The following is a 14306-nucleotide window of genomic DNA, read 5'->3' on the forward strand; positions in this document are numbered from 1 at the left end:
CCTAATTCCTTTCTGCTGGTTGCAGTATCATTTTCCTGCTTAATCTGTACATATTGTTTATTTTACTTTTCAGATTCCTCCTGTCCTTCAGGCTTAAGTTCAAGCTCCGCTTTGCTCTTAGAGACAGTCTCTTACTATTGCCCACTTTCTTACCCATACATACACTCAAATTGGTGTTCTCTGAAAGCCTTTGCAGCTAATATCTGTGCCACATATTTTGGAGCCCTCACATTTTCTAATTTGTTTTGTATGAGTAAGTTTTGCTTTTTGATTAAGATTAAGAACTCTAAAAGTGTTAAGGACCATGACTATATTACAGATTTTTATTTTCCTGCAATTCTAGTGATGAATAGTATGTAAATAATTTCTATGGATACAAACTTGAAGGGCTGAGAAATGATTAAATGTCTAAATATAATGTATTCTTGCCATTTTGTTAAATTCTAAGCATGCTGTCTTATCTGTTCAGCATATTTGCTATATTTTTCTTCAGTGATTATAGATATTCTTTTTCTATTAGTTTTAGGACTCCTTCTCTCCCTTCCTCCTTTTCTCAATTTCTCCCTCCCTTCCTCCATTCCTCCATTCCTCCTTTCCTTTCTATTCTTAAGATATAAGAAACATTTTAAACCAGTGTTTTAAAATGATTTGCTTGACTTGGTCACAATAAAGTAATTTACTAAAGTGCATTTTGTTCATTAATTATCTCTTTCCATGCTTTTCAACGTATGTAATTTGAAGTAAAGTGAACAAATTGCTTGAAAGATACTTTTTCCTCCAAAATATGAGATGTAGTCAAGAGAATGATCTTCTATCATTCTTATCTTATGACCTTCTATCATTCTTATCTTATGATCTTGTATCTTATCCTATACATTTGTAGCAATACCATAATTTTTATGAAAGAATAGCCATTGGAATAATTTGAAATGAAGGACTAGGAATTAGAATTTGAATTCCTTTAATGACTATTTTGATAAAAGCCTATTTAGGCATTTAGTTTATGCTGTGTACACTTCCTCTTGAAATAAGACCTGGAATTACTACTTAAAAAACACTATTATGATTTGTTCCTAGCCAATTTTATTCTATATTAGCAGAACAAACGTACTTGGAGTACCACTACCTCATGTGGCTATTGTGCTATGCCTTTTACTATTTATAAGGATTCAGCATGGACTGAATTCTATTTATAAGAGTTCATCCCCTGATCCCCACTTCCCCCCAAAAAAATGCCCAAAATACCAAGGCCCAGTCTCTATCAGTGTATTTACATTGGATTTTTGGGGGATGGGACCTCATAGGGTTTGTTTGTTTGTTTGTTTGTTTGTTTTAAAGGGCTCCAGTTGATTATAAAGCCAGGGTTAGTAACAGTTGTATTAAATCAGAAAGCCTTTATGTTTGTTCATCTTGACATTTACTTTATCAGCCTTTTATTTTATCTGGATTATTATATTCTTTTTCATATGAGGAAAAAATATAAATTTTAAACTTTGTACTGTTTCACAGTGAAATTACACTTCCATTGTAATCAGAATAAATTGTTTTTTTTTCTTCTCCTCCTAAGGTCCAAGAAACTGGAGACATTGTCATTTCAAATGCATATGTGGATCTTGCACCAACATCTGATACTTCAGCTAAGACACCCTCTGAGGTAGGTTATAAAAATTAGTATCCAAGCCACTTCCTCATTTAGGAATTTCAGTTAAGGTGACTTTAAGAGTGGTTGGGCTACTTTAGAAAATTAACAACTATTCTTAATTCTTGAAGTGAAAGACATTAATTCAAAACTGCTTGGAATAGAAGGAATACTCTGGCAATTTATGAACTTTAAAAAACTTGTTTTGCAGGATACTAGGATATCTTTCAAGAGAACATAATTTTCTAGTTTTAGAGTAAATAAATCAGTTGTTTAATCAGAATCTTAAGCAAACAGCGTTTTGGAGAAAAATAGATTAAAAAGTTGAATATCCTATATCTTTTTCTTGATTTAAAGATTTATATAAAGCTTTGTATGCAAATATATAAACCAATAGTGTGTATAATTTATTAAAACATTGTATTCTTTATTAGCGTGCTGAGACTTTTGATAAAAATGTTTATATTCTATCTCTGAAATATTAACTTTTTAATGTTGAAGTTTCGATACTCATGATCTTTAATTGTCTGTCGTAAACCCCATAACTGACTGAAAATTAAAATCCCTTAAGAATAGTCTAGGAAAAAAAAAAACAACTTAGACCGAGCTCGGTGCCTCACGCCTGTAATTCCAGCCCTTTGGGAGGCTGAAGTAGTTAGATCACTTGAGGTCAGGAGTTCAAGACCAGGCTGGCCAACATGGTGAAACTCCGTCTCTACTAAAAATACAAAAATTAGCCAGCTTTGGTGGCGGGCTTCTGTAATCCCAGCTACTCAAGAAGCTGAGGCAGGAGAATCACATGAACCCGGGAGGTGGAGGTTGCAGTGAGCCGAGATTGCGCTACTGCATTCTAGCCTGGGCGACAAGTCTGTCTCAAAAAAAAAAAAAACACCCCAAAACTTAAGAAGTTTTAGAGCTGTAAAGAAATTCAGACTTCATGTAATTTAGTCTCATTTTATAAATAAAAAAAATGAGACCATAGAAGTTGATTAATTTGATCAGGATCTTTCTGAAGTTAGCTAAAACATAGGTTGTCCAGTTCCTATTTTTCTTTTAAAATATTATTTGTGAATCCTAATAAAAGTAAAATCCTCTTAGTAAGAGGACTGAGGTTCTGAGTGATGTATATAAAGAAAGTATGAAAGACACATTGTATGAAGAAAACTGACTTATTTATGTACAGAGTTTTAAAAAATCATTTTTTTTGCACATATATTTTATAATCACTTTTCTCCTTGAGTTATTTTTAGAGAATTAAAGTTTGTTTTTTTTTTGTTGTTGTTAGGGCGGGAAGCTTCAGAGTACTCTCGTATTTGAGGAAATAGGACGCCGCCTAAAGGATGTTGGGCCTGAGGTGGTGAAGAAAGTAAATGCTGTATTTGAGTGGCATATAACCAAAGGCGGAAATATTGGGGCTAAGTGGAGTAAGTTACAGCCCTGATTTTATAATATTTTAAGGTAATTCTTAGTAAATAAAGTATCTTTTTAACAATTAAAGACCTTTGAAGGTAGGTAAATCTTACCTTTTAGGTAAGTTTTTTTTCTTTTCCCGTGGGAATGAATAGGTTTGGGAATGTCCAAAGTGGTGTGTGTGTGTGTGTGTGTGTGTGTGTGTGTGTGTGTGTGTAAGAGATGTAGCGAATCAGTTGAAATGAAAATACCTGTTTTAAGATTTCATTGTAATCCTTGAAAGTAGTTTAAACAGTCATCTTGGCTATATGCATCTTTATGTAATCTTCAGCTTCTTAAACATAAGGCAAATTCATCAAGTCAGAATGAAGTATTCTTAAGTCATGATATTTGACAGTTACAAAATTATTTTCTTCATACCAAAACAATAATTTGGATTATCTTAATTATCAATATAAAATCACTATTTTCTAGAGATATACAGATTATAGTCAAAGGTGTTTGTTTATCTAATCTAGGGAAATTACCTATTAGAGTGCCATGCACCCAATATAAAACATCTTGCTGCAGAAAGAAAGCAGTCATATTTCTTTTCACTGATGTGGAGGTCCAAAGGGACCCTGGTACCATTTTGTGAAGAAAGAGAAATTAGAGGATAAAAAGAATAAAGAAAAAATATTCTGTCAGATCTTTTGCATCTGCTGTGTAACTCACATCCTTAATCATGGTACACACTTTAATTACAGAATATTCTAACCTCACCTTTATTTTCCTAGAGATTCTTCAATTAGGTTGAAAAGATGAAAATGGATAGGAGGTAGAGCAATAAGTCCCTGAATTCCCTTTCAACAGAGTCTGTTGCTTGTCACAGTTATCTTACTGTATTATGGTCATTTATAATTGTATGTTTTCTGTCATTTGACTTTGGGCTTAACCCTGAGAAATGGCTGCAGTTTGTCTATTTCTACCTTCTAGTATGGTCAATAACACATAATAACTAGCCTGATTCTGTGTACGTTGGAATGAGTGCTAAAAGCCATGTAGAAAGCATAGTTTCAGAAAATAGCATGGCTGCCTTTTAAAAAAAGGTTCTGAAATTGATGCTTTACCTTCTATTAAAATAATACGTTTATTGTATGGGTAGTGATGTTTAGTTTTTATTTAGTATGAGTGAAATATGTAAGTATAATATGATACCAGTGAGATATTTCATAAGTAACATATTTTATAGTATTTATTACTATTAATTTCTAAACCTAGCCAGAAGTTGTTGTAGTAAACCCTTTGAATCCTATTTTATTGTTCTAAGCAACAGTAAAAATTCAGAGAAAATGAAAGATGATGTAAAGGCATAAGGAAGATAAAGAATCAGAGGATTTATGTGGCCTACGGAATAGTCTGCTCCTGAAAATTAAAACATAGGTACTCTTATCTGAAACTCCAGAAACCAAAAAGCTCTAAAAATGAGCATTTTTTTTTCTCATGATTCACTGGTGGTGAAGTCTGACTTGAACTTATATGATGCTGTCGATTGTCGTTAACTCACCTAGTGTGAGTTAGACAAGTATAGAAGTAAGACGCTTGTTTATAAATTGTTGCACCGTTGGGGGCCTTTTGTAATATGGAATACATGTTTTATGTATTATATTTCCTTCCTAAAATCTGATTCCAAATTCCAAAACACATCAGCCTGAAGCAGTTCATTCAGATAAGGACTTGTGGACCTGTACATGTATATAAATAATTCTTGTAGAACACAAGTGATAAGAGACATGGAAGAGGATGCTCTCTGCTTTCAGAGAATGGGAGGATTGGTTCATTCAATGAACATTTGAGTATTTATATGCCAAGTTCTCTGCTAGGGTGGAGACTACAAATATGAATAGACAGGATGCCCTTTTTTTTTTTAATCCATAGGGATAATTATTTAGAGGCTGTGTGTCAGGAAAGGTGAAATACTGGGGTTGAGGAAAAAAAGGTTGTTGCACTGCAGAGTGAAAGGAAGACCTCAGTTAAGGAAATGGTAATAATGGAGAGGAGAGGGCCTATGTGGAACTATTGCTAAGATTGAATTGGCTAACTTGGCTACTGATTATGTCTAAAAAACAAGAGGAACGAGAAAGAGTCAAAACTAATACTGTGGTTTTGAGCCTGTGTGCTTGAGGATGTTGACTGCATTACTAGAAGGATGAAACAGGTAGAGGAGGGAGGTTTGGGAGAGAAGAAGATAAGTCGTGGTTACCAACACTGTAGCCAACCAAGATCCGGACTAGATTGTGGGGACTGTGGGCCTGGAATTCAGGAGTAACTTCATAGCTGGAGGCAGAGAGTTGGAAAGCATATTTGAGGAATTAGTAATTGGAACCAAGAACATTGGCTTCATTCACCACCTTGCTTCATGACATGCAGGAGGAAAATGGAAGGAAAATCTTTGTTGGTCCTGCTGTTCCTGTTCACTTCATGGAATAATGGTTCTAAAATTTCCATTTGTCTGTAAACAAAATAAATATCATAGAATGTGGCCTACAGGTTTTAAATATGCAATTTATTGGTATTTTAGGCAAAGGCAATCCTATACTTTCAAATAGAAATCTATTGTTTGTATGTATCCAATACCTGTAAAATAATATTAACTGAAACTTTTTACAAAGATTTATTTCCATGTGCTGAATACAATGTTGCTGAGCAAAATCTGTTTTGTTTTCTTTAGGATGGTAGGTTTAAGCTGGTTGGCATTGAGCAGTTTGGTTGTTTTCCTCCTGAATTTAAATTTGGTTTCCTTTCACATGTTTGTAATCATTTCCATTATAGGAACATAAGTGGAATTTACATTTAGTTGGCAAGATACTATGGATTTTTGTTTGAATATTGTTTTTGTTTGAATAAATAATAAAATGAGCCAAGTTTTAAAAGGTACATACTATAATTAGTTGTGTAGAGTTAAGTCTGCATATCTGGACTAAATCCAAGCCTCCATTATGTACTATATATGTACTGTATGATGATGTGACTGGATGAGGATGTTCTTTGACTGTTAGAGGTTATCTATTTTGAATCTTAGACATTTGCCACAGTATGTGAGAATGTACAGAGGTTTGGGAACTGGCATTCTTTTGATACCAGAATAATTAATTCTTGAGGATACCATGTGATCATTAAAACCTCTGAGCTCCTGGGTTGGTGCTCATCTTCTAGCAGTCAAACCAGGTTGCCACTTAGGATTCTCAACTTGGATATAAACTAAATCCCAAGGGTGTTGGTTCCAAACGTTGGATTTGGATTGAAATGAGTGTCTCATGCATTTATAGAAAAGTCTTGAAAGATTTTCCTTGAAAAGGAATATGCTCTCCAGTTAGGAATGGGGGCGTGTTTGTTGGAGGTGTATCTGCCTCAGGGTTACTCTCTATTCCCAAAGCAACAGTGACTTGTTTCTTCTCTTACTAACAGCAGCTCCTGACTGCATGCTCATGTACATTTATCTTCAAAAGTACACACAAATGCACAAAATCATTTAAAACAATTTTGACTTTCCATCTTCTGTGTGTTATTCATCTTAATAACATCATTTTGTACTTTTTTTGTTTGAAACGATTTCAGAATTATAGAAAAGTTGCAAGAATACTAGAGAACTTTTGTTTTTCATCCAGTTTCCTCAAATTGTTAAAATTTGTATCTCATCTTCTTTACTATTTTTTCCCATCATGTGTTTTTTTCTTCGGAGGCATTTAAGAGTAACTTGCAGACATGATGTCCCTTTATGCCTAAGAGACTATGCTACTAGCATTTTCTAAGATCAAAGACATTCTCTTATCTATTCACACAATAAAGATCAATATCAGGAGATTAACACTGATGCAGTATATTAGCTAATCTACAGATCTTGTTAATATTTCAGTTGTCCCAATAATGTCCTTTATAGCAAAACAATAATAATTATTATTCATTATTAAAATGAAGAAAGAAAAAGAATTGATCAGGGTCCCATCTGGGATTATACATTACATTTGGTTCTTAGGTCTCTAGTCTGCTTTAATCTGGATGAATTCCTCAGCCTTTGCCTTTCCCAATTTTGAGATATTTGAAGACTGGAGACCAATTATTTTGTAGCCTGTTTCTTGGTTTGTTTTTACTTGATGCTTTTTTCATGATTAGTTTTAGTTTATGAACTTTTGGCAGGAATAACACATAAGTAATATGCTCTTGGTGTGATTTTTAAAAAATCTTAATTTTTAACCTGGGTTTTTTCTTTGTGTTTGTTATTATTAATATAAATTATATATATATATATATATTTTGGGGGTAGACATCCTTCTTTCATGTGCTTTTCCATTTAACAAATAATTCCTAAGTATTTTCTCTTCAAGGAAGTATAGGGGATACAAAGACAAAACATGTTTGTGCCAAGAAAGACCCAGTATTAAGGGAAGGTAGCATAAACAAAAACAGTTCCTTCTTTCTCCTGTAGTGGCCCTTTGTGATTTGTAAAGTATATATCCTAATAAGATCCTCAGGGGTCTCCAGGTTTTCTTTTTTATTTTTTTGAGACGGAGTCTCGCTCTGTCGCCCAGGCTGGAGTGCAGTGGTGCGATCTCGGCTCACTGCAAGCTCTGCCTCCCGGGTTCATGCCATTTTCCTGCCTCAGCCTCCCGCGTAGCTGGGACTACAGGCGCCCACCACCACGCCTGGCTAATTTTTTGTATTTTTAAATAGAGACGGGGTTTCACTGTGTTAGCCAGGATGGTCTCGATCTCCTGACCTTGTGATCCGCCTGCCTCGGCCTCCCAAAGTGCTGGTATTACAGGCGTGAGCCACCACGCCCGGCCTAGGGGTCTCTAAGTTTTCAAATGCCATATTCTCATCTGTTACGTCACCCCTCCCTCATTAAATGCTGTAAAGTATGACTGAAATTGTTACGGACTCTTTCAGAAGCTTAGTTATTAATAAATACAGAGCTAAAAATCAACAGTAAGATGCCTATAATGAATTCTGCCACTAAGAGAAAATGAATACAATCTCTTTCTTCACTTCTGCAATAAGATTAGCTGTGATCTTATAGGTGTCTATAAACTCAAGGTGATGGTGGTGGTTGCAGACCATGACCTGAGCCACTACAGAAGTGGAAGTTCCACTTCTTTACCTCGAATTTCTGTATTCTTGTATTGCTATATTTTGCTTTTTTTCTAAATGACAGATAATGTATAATCAATAGATAGAATCTGTGTAGAATAAGTGCCACATTAATGTGGAAACTATAGAAATGTCTGCATTTTACTTGGTTTATTTTACCCCCATTTTGTGGAGAGAAAAAGATACACATTGGTTTCTTCCTATTTTTCCCAGCTATTGACCTGAAAAGTGGTTCTGGAAAAGTGTACCAAGGCCCTGCAAAAGGAGCTGCTGATACAACAATCATACTTTCAGATGAAGATTTCATGGAGGTGGTCCTGGGCAAGCTTGACCCTCAGAAGGTAATGTTCTCAAATGTTCATTTATTCATTGTTTTATTGTTTACTCTTTGACAATTGCAGTTTTTAAGTTGATGCCCAAATTCTGATTTATAAGCCAGGTTTCTTGCAACTCTGAAGATGACACAGTTGCTACTGATATTCTGGTTGACAGGTCATATATTTCTTTTTTAATGGAGTTTCACCTGACACTTTTTAAGACTGAACCCACATTTAGATTTTTTAATATATTCTGTTATGTGTTCAAAGGTGAAAAACCATATGACATTAGTAGATACTACATAAAATTAGACATTCCCAATAAATAAGATTAAGAAATCATTGAATATTTGAACTAGAAGGATATTTTAACGTAATAGCCAATGTCTTACTTAAGGTGAATCTTAGAGGCATTTCAGTGGAAAATCATGATTAAGACAAGAGTGCCTTCTGTGACCATTATTTAGTTAATATTATTTTGAAACTTTTGGCCAATCCACAAATACACAAAATTAAAGTAATTGATGTGGCAATTAGAATGGAAGAGAAAAATTTGTTATTTTCAGTTTGTGATTATGTAGCTAGAAATTCCAAGGGAACTAACTTACTGATTCTTAGAATGAAGGAGTTCAAACAAATGGCTGAGTGCAGTCATTTAAAAATAGCTTTCACATAGGAGTAATTTGAATAAATGAGGAAATGTACAACTTTCCTGTATAGAAAGACTAAAAGGAATTGTAAAGTAGTATAGTAGGTAAAAAGTTGTCTTTGGCATCAGATAAAATCTAAATTTGAATCTTGCCCCTGTCACTTCATCCAAAAGCCTCAATTTTCTCATTTATAAAATGAGTTTAATAATTGTAATGTTTACAAAGGCTTGTTATAAGAACTCAACCCAATAATATGTATGAAGAGCTTAGTATAGTGCTTGGCAATGCAGTGAACCGTCTGTTAATTTCTTTCCAGGAATTTATTTAGTACCTATTCAGGTTCTAGGTATTGGCTGAATTGAAACAAAACCTTACTGTATGGAGCTTCCTTTTAGTGTACTAATGCAAAAGAAATGAAATCTCAAGTTAGAGAAGAAGAATAAGCCTGAGTGGAGTGTTAGAGCAGTGACTGGCAAACTTTTTCTGTAAAGGGTTACATAGTAAATATTTTAGGCTTTGTGGGCAAGATGGTCTCTGTTGCAGCTCTTCAGCTTTGCCATTGTAGCCTTAAAGTAGCCATAGAGAATATATAAACAATGGATTGTGACTGTGTTCCAATAAAACTTTATTTACAGAAACACACGGCCACTAGATCTGGTTCTTCAGTTGTTGTTTGCCAACCCTTGAGTTAGAATGTGACAGGACAGGGGAACGACTTTAAATAGATTGTTTAAAATACCTTCTGGGGGTTTTCTAAGGTACCTGAAATGCCTGATAGAGATTTGAACAGAGTATCAGAATGAGTCATCAGACTAAGGAAACAACTAGCACAAAGGCTGCCGTGCGAGGAACTTGGCTCCACTTAGTCTTCTCTGAGCCCCATAGTGAGAGAACCACCCCTCTACTTGACCACTCTGATGGGAAACTTTCTGGCATGTCAAACTTACTGTGACCAAAATAGAACTTGTGATTTATTTTTCTCCCCCAGTCTCTTCCTTCTTAATCAGTGGCACCATCATCTATTTACCCAAATTGATAAGCCCAGAAATGTCAAAATTATCTTAGATTCCTTCTGCCCTTCTGTATCCTTTTCTTCCTTACTTCTTTCTGACCTTTCTCCAAAATATATCTTGAATTCATCTTCTCTTCCTCTCTAGGGATATCACTGTGATCCCAGCCTCTGTCATCTCTCACCTGTCTTACTTCTTCCAGTCTTGTCTCTCCCATTCAGTCTGTTGTTCTCCACCCAGGAGCCAGAGTAATCCTTTAAAAATGTAAATCAGATTAGATTGTTTATGTATGTTAGTCATTTCTACTACTTTCATTAATTACCGGTTCATATTTATCATCCCACTTGATACAAAATCTCCAGGATTTCCTTTTGCACGTGTATAAAATCCAAGCTAGCTGTTACCGTGTCGTGTATGATGTTTCTTTCCCTTGCTCCTTTTTCAGGCTTCATCCCATGCCACTTGCTCCATCACCTGTAATGCTAATTCTAGTTATTTTTTCATTATTTTGCCCTTCCTTTCAGTTCCTTCCCATCAGCTTTTACTCCTTCAATGTCTATGCATTTGCCTTTTCTGGAATTTCTCCTTCTAGCTGTTTGCATGGCTGGCTTCATTTCATGCAAAGTAGTTTCTTCCTGTTATATTCTGATAGCATCCTGTTTTCTCCTTCACTGCATTTATAACAGGCTTTAAATATTTGTTTACATTTTACTTTTTGACTCCCCTAGTTTAATGTTAGCTCTGTGAGAACAGGGACAGATAATCAGCCTAGCCTAGAATATTGCCTAGTATACTGTAGACATTCATACTCAGTTAGATTAAAGCAAATATAGAAGTAAGGAATGAAAGCTCAATATTGGTAGTTTAGGCTGTATAGAAATTAGAAACTTCTGCATGTCAGACTCTATAGTATATTTCCATAAATTGAGGGAAAAAAATGAAATGATGATACATAGTATCATTCCAAAAATTCTGGGAAGCACTACAACCTCAATAGAAAAAGTGGACAAAAGTCCATCAATGATAGACTGGATTAAGAAAATGTGGCACATACACACCATAGAATACTATGCAGCCATAGAAAAGGATGAGTTCATGTCCTTTGTAGGGACATGGATGAAGCTGGAAACTATCATTCTCAGTAAACTATCGCGAGGACAGAAAACCAAACACCGCATGTTCTCACTCATAGGTGGGAATTGAACAATGAGAACACTTGGACACAGGAAGGGGAACATCACACACTGGGTCCTGTTGTGGGGTGGGGGGAGGGGGGAGGGATAGCGTTAGGAGATATACCTAATGCTAAATGACGAGTTAACGGTTACAGCACAGCAACATGGCACATGTATACATATGTAACAAACCTGCACGTTGTGCACATGTACTGTAGAACTTAAAGTATAATATAATAATAAAGAAAAAGTGGACAAAAGGTATGGAACAGTAATTAATGAAATAAATAGAAATGACTAACATACAAAAGAAAAAAATTTTTCCAAGTATCCGGAAATACAAATTAAAGCGTGTTATTTTTGCCTCATATTTTCAAAGTGCAAGAAAATAGTATTTTTGAGGTTGGGATAAGATAATTTACATACAGCTGGAGGGAATATAAAATTGGTATAGGCGAGGCACAATGTCTCGTGCCTGAAGTTCCAGCACTTTGGGAGGCCAAGGCAGGAGGATTGCTTGAGTCCAGGAGTTTGAGCCTGGGCAACACAGTGAGACCCTGTCTCTACCAAAAAAAAAAAAAAAAATTAGCCTTGTATGGTGGCACACACCTGTAGTCCCAGCTACTTGAGAGGCTGAGTTGGGAGGATCACTTGAGCCCAGGAGGTTTAGGCTGCAGTGAGTGTGATCATGCACCTGTAGCCTGGGTGTCACAGCAAGACCCTGTCTCAATCAGTCAGTAGTTGGTATAGCCTTTCTGGAAAGCACAGTGCTTCCAGACCTCCTTCCTTTAGTTTATAGTCTTACTAGTTTTTGCATGGCACTCCTAGGCCAAACCATATACCTAACAGTTTCATTTATGAAGTAGTTCGAAACAATTAGTTTTTTGTGTTCAACCAGTATGACTGTATTTCCCTCTCAAATTAACAGTATTCCAAGTGTCCCTCAGAGAGTTTCTGTGATGTCCGGTGCATGGCAGTGCAGAGTTTGGAAACTGGCAGTATGGACGTATGGTTAAGGGCTTTAAGAAATTAGAAAATAGATAGGAGGAAAGATTTATGTACAAAATTCTTCTGCTCAAAAATGTCCAAAATTGATATTTTTACTTCGAGTAATTAGGTGTTCTTGTTTTAGGTTGTAAATCTCTTTCAGAGTTTAGTACGTAGCAGGCTGGCCTAAGTACTGACTCCTTCCCTGCATGAGTTGTAGACCATTGTTTTGTTTGTTTTTTGTCACTGCATAGTGAAATAAATCTTAGTTTTGAAACTCTGGTCTCCTGTTTGAATGCATTTGATTGTGACTGAATGAGCTCTCTCTTACTATTTCTGGAATAAAAAGTTGTTGCCTTGTCTCCAGTTCACAAGGGTTTGCTTCTGAGAGTAAATGCTGCCAGTTAACAAGTATTGTTAACAAGCATTGCTGAGCAAAGAACACCTGAGTTTAAGCCCTGGCCCTACTTCTTGCTGGCTCTGTAGACTTGAGCAGGTTATTTAAGAAGCTCTCTGAAATTCAGTTTCTCATCTGCCAGCTGGGGTAAGAACTGCTGATGTGCCCACTTCAAATTGACAGCTGTGATTCTTAAGTGAGATTATATTTGTGGAGCTGCTTTGTAATGCTAAATGTATATAGGTATCACTATTTTTTCCATTTAGCTAGAAATCTAGAGGCTTTTTCACTTTATATTTTATGTAAGCTATAAAAACTGTGATTGATTATTTTTATTTTACTGATAGGGAATTTACACTGAAGGAGAACTTACGGAACTTGCACCAGTTTCTGTATCAGGTTAGATACAAAACTGCTACAGGAACCCTTCATTTTTTAACACACCAGCTTTTGCTTGATAATAATGATGAATTAATACTCTCTTACCACATGTCAAACTACTAAGCTAAGCACTGTACACATTATTTTATTTAACACACACAATAGAGTTGTGTTATTTAGGTACTGTTGTTATGCCTTTTATAGATGAGGAGATTGAAGCTCACAGAGACCACGTATCTAGGCATTTTCTCAAGCTCACCTTACTATTAAGGGGCGGAGCCTGGATTTTAACTCAGGCATTCTGATGCTACAGCTGTGATCTGTTCAACATTGTGTTACATTCTCTAGTTTGTCATTTCGTGGCTTTCTAGTTCATGAAACTGTAGTGAATATTTTAAATCTGCTTTTAAAAGTTCTGAATTGGATATTTTTATTAGGAAAACAGTGTAGCCTTTTATTAATATGGTCTCAAATTCACTTGTAAGAACATAAAGTAAAGCCAGAAACATAGGTTGAAACAGAACTCCCAGATCCATGAGTTCAGATAAATTACTGTATAGTTTTCTAAAATACACAGGAGTGATTTTTCTTTTTTTTTTTTAGATACCTAAAAAACATGTGCTATCTATAGTTATGAAATTGTCCTTGCTAAATAAAAGTTGCCTTTGTTGTCCAGAATTATTAGCTCAATTGTATTCAGCCTGAATAATGATCTTAAAAAAAAAAAAGAAATAAACTATAAGATGGTAACAGTTGGCACTCTTTTTCCCTCCTCTCCTTGCAGGCATTCTTTAGTGGCAGACTGAAGGCCAGAGGGAACATCATGCTGAGCCAGAAACTTCAGATGATTCTTAAAGACTATGCCAAGCTCTGAAGGGCACACTACACTATTAATAAAAATGCAATAATTAAATACTCTCTTCACCCAAATATCCTTGATTATTCTGCAAAAGTGATTAGAACTAAGATGCAGGAGAAATTGCTTAACATTTTCAGATATCAGATAACTGCAGATTTTCATTTTCTACTAATTTTTCATGTATCATTATTTTTACAAGGAACTATATATAAGCTAGCACATAATTATCCTTCTGTTCTTAGATCTGTATCTTCATAATAAAAAAATTTCGCCCAAGTCCAGTTTCCTTAGAATTTGCGATAGCATTGGTAAGTTGAAAGGAAAATTAAATCAATAAAGGCCTTTGATACCTTT

The 14306-nt window shown here is 35.3% G+C and overlaps 1 protein-coding gene across 4 annotated transcripts in view; it reads left to right on the forward strand.

The window, feature by feature from the left end:
- The window catches only part of HSD17B4 (hydroxysteroid 17-beta dehydrogenase 4), an 88709-nt gene extending 74403 nt beyond the window's left edge, over positions 1–14306 (forward strand). For all 4 annotated transcript variants that reach the window (XM_030818180.1, XM_030818188.1, XM_030818195.1 and 1 more), the window contains 4 exons: positions 1568–1654; positions 2925–3063; positions 8390–8517; positions 13878–14306. In XM_030818180.1, the coding sequence (XP_030674040.1) occupies positions 1568–1654; positions 2925–3063; positions 8390–8517; positions 13878–13967 (444 nt within the window). In that variant the 3' untranslated portion in view covers positions 13968–14306. The remainder of the gene's footprint in view (positions 1–1567; positions 1655–2924; positions 3064–8389; positions 8518–13877) is intronic.

Source organism: Nomascus leucogenys, chromosome 2, assembly GCF_006542625.1.
Source record: "Nomascus leucogenys isolate Asia chromosome 2, Asia_NLE_v1, whole genome shotgun sequence".
Lineage (NCBI taxonomy): Eukaryota > Metazoa > Chordata > Mammalia > Primates > Hylobatidae > Nomascus > Nomascus leucogenys.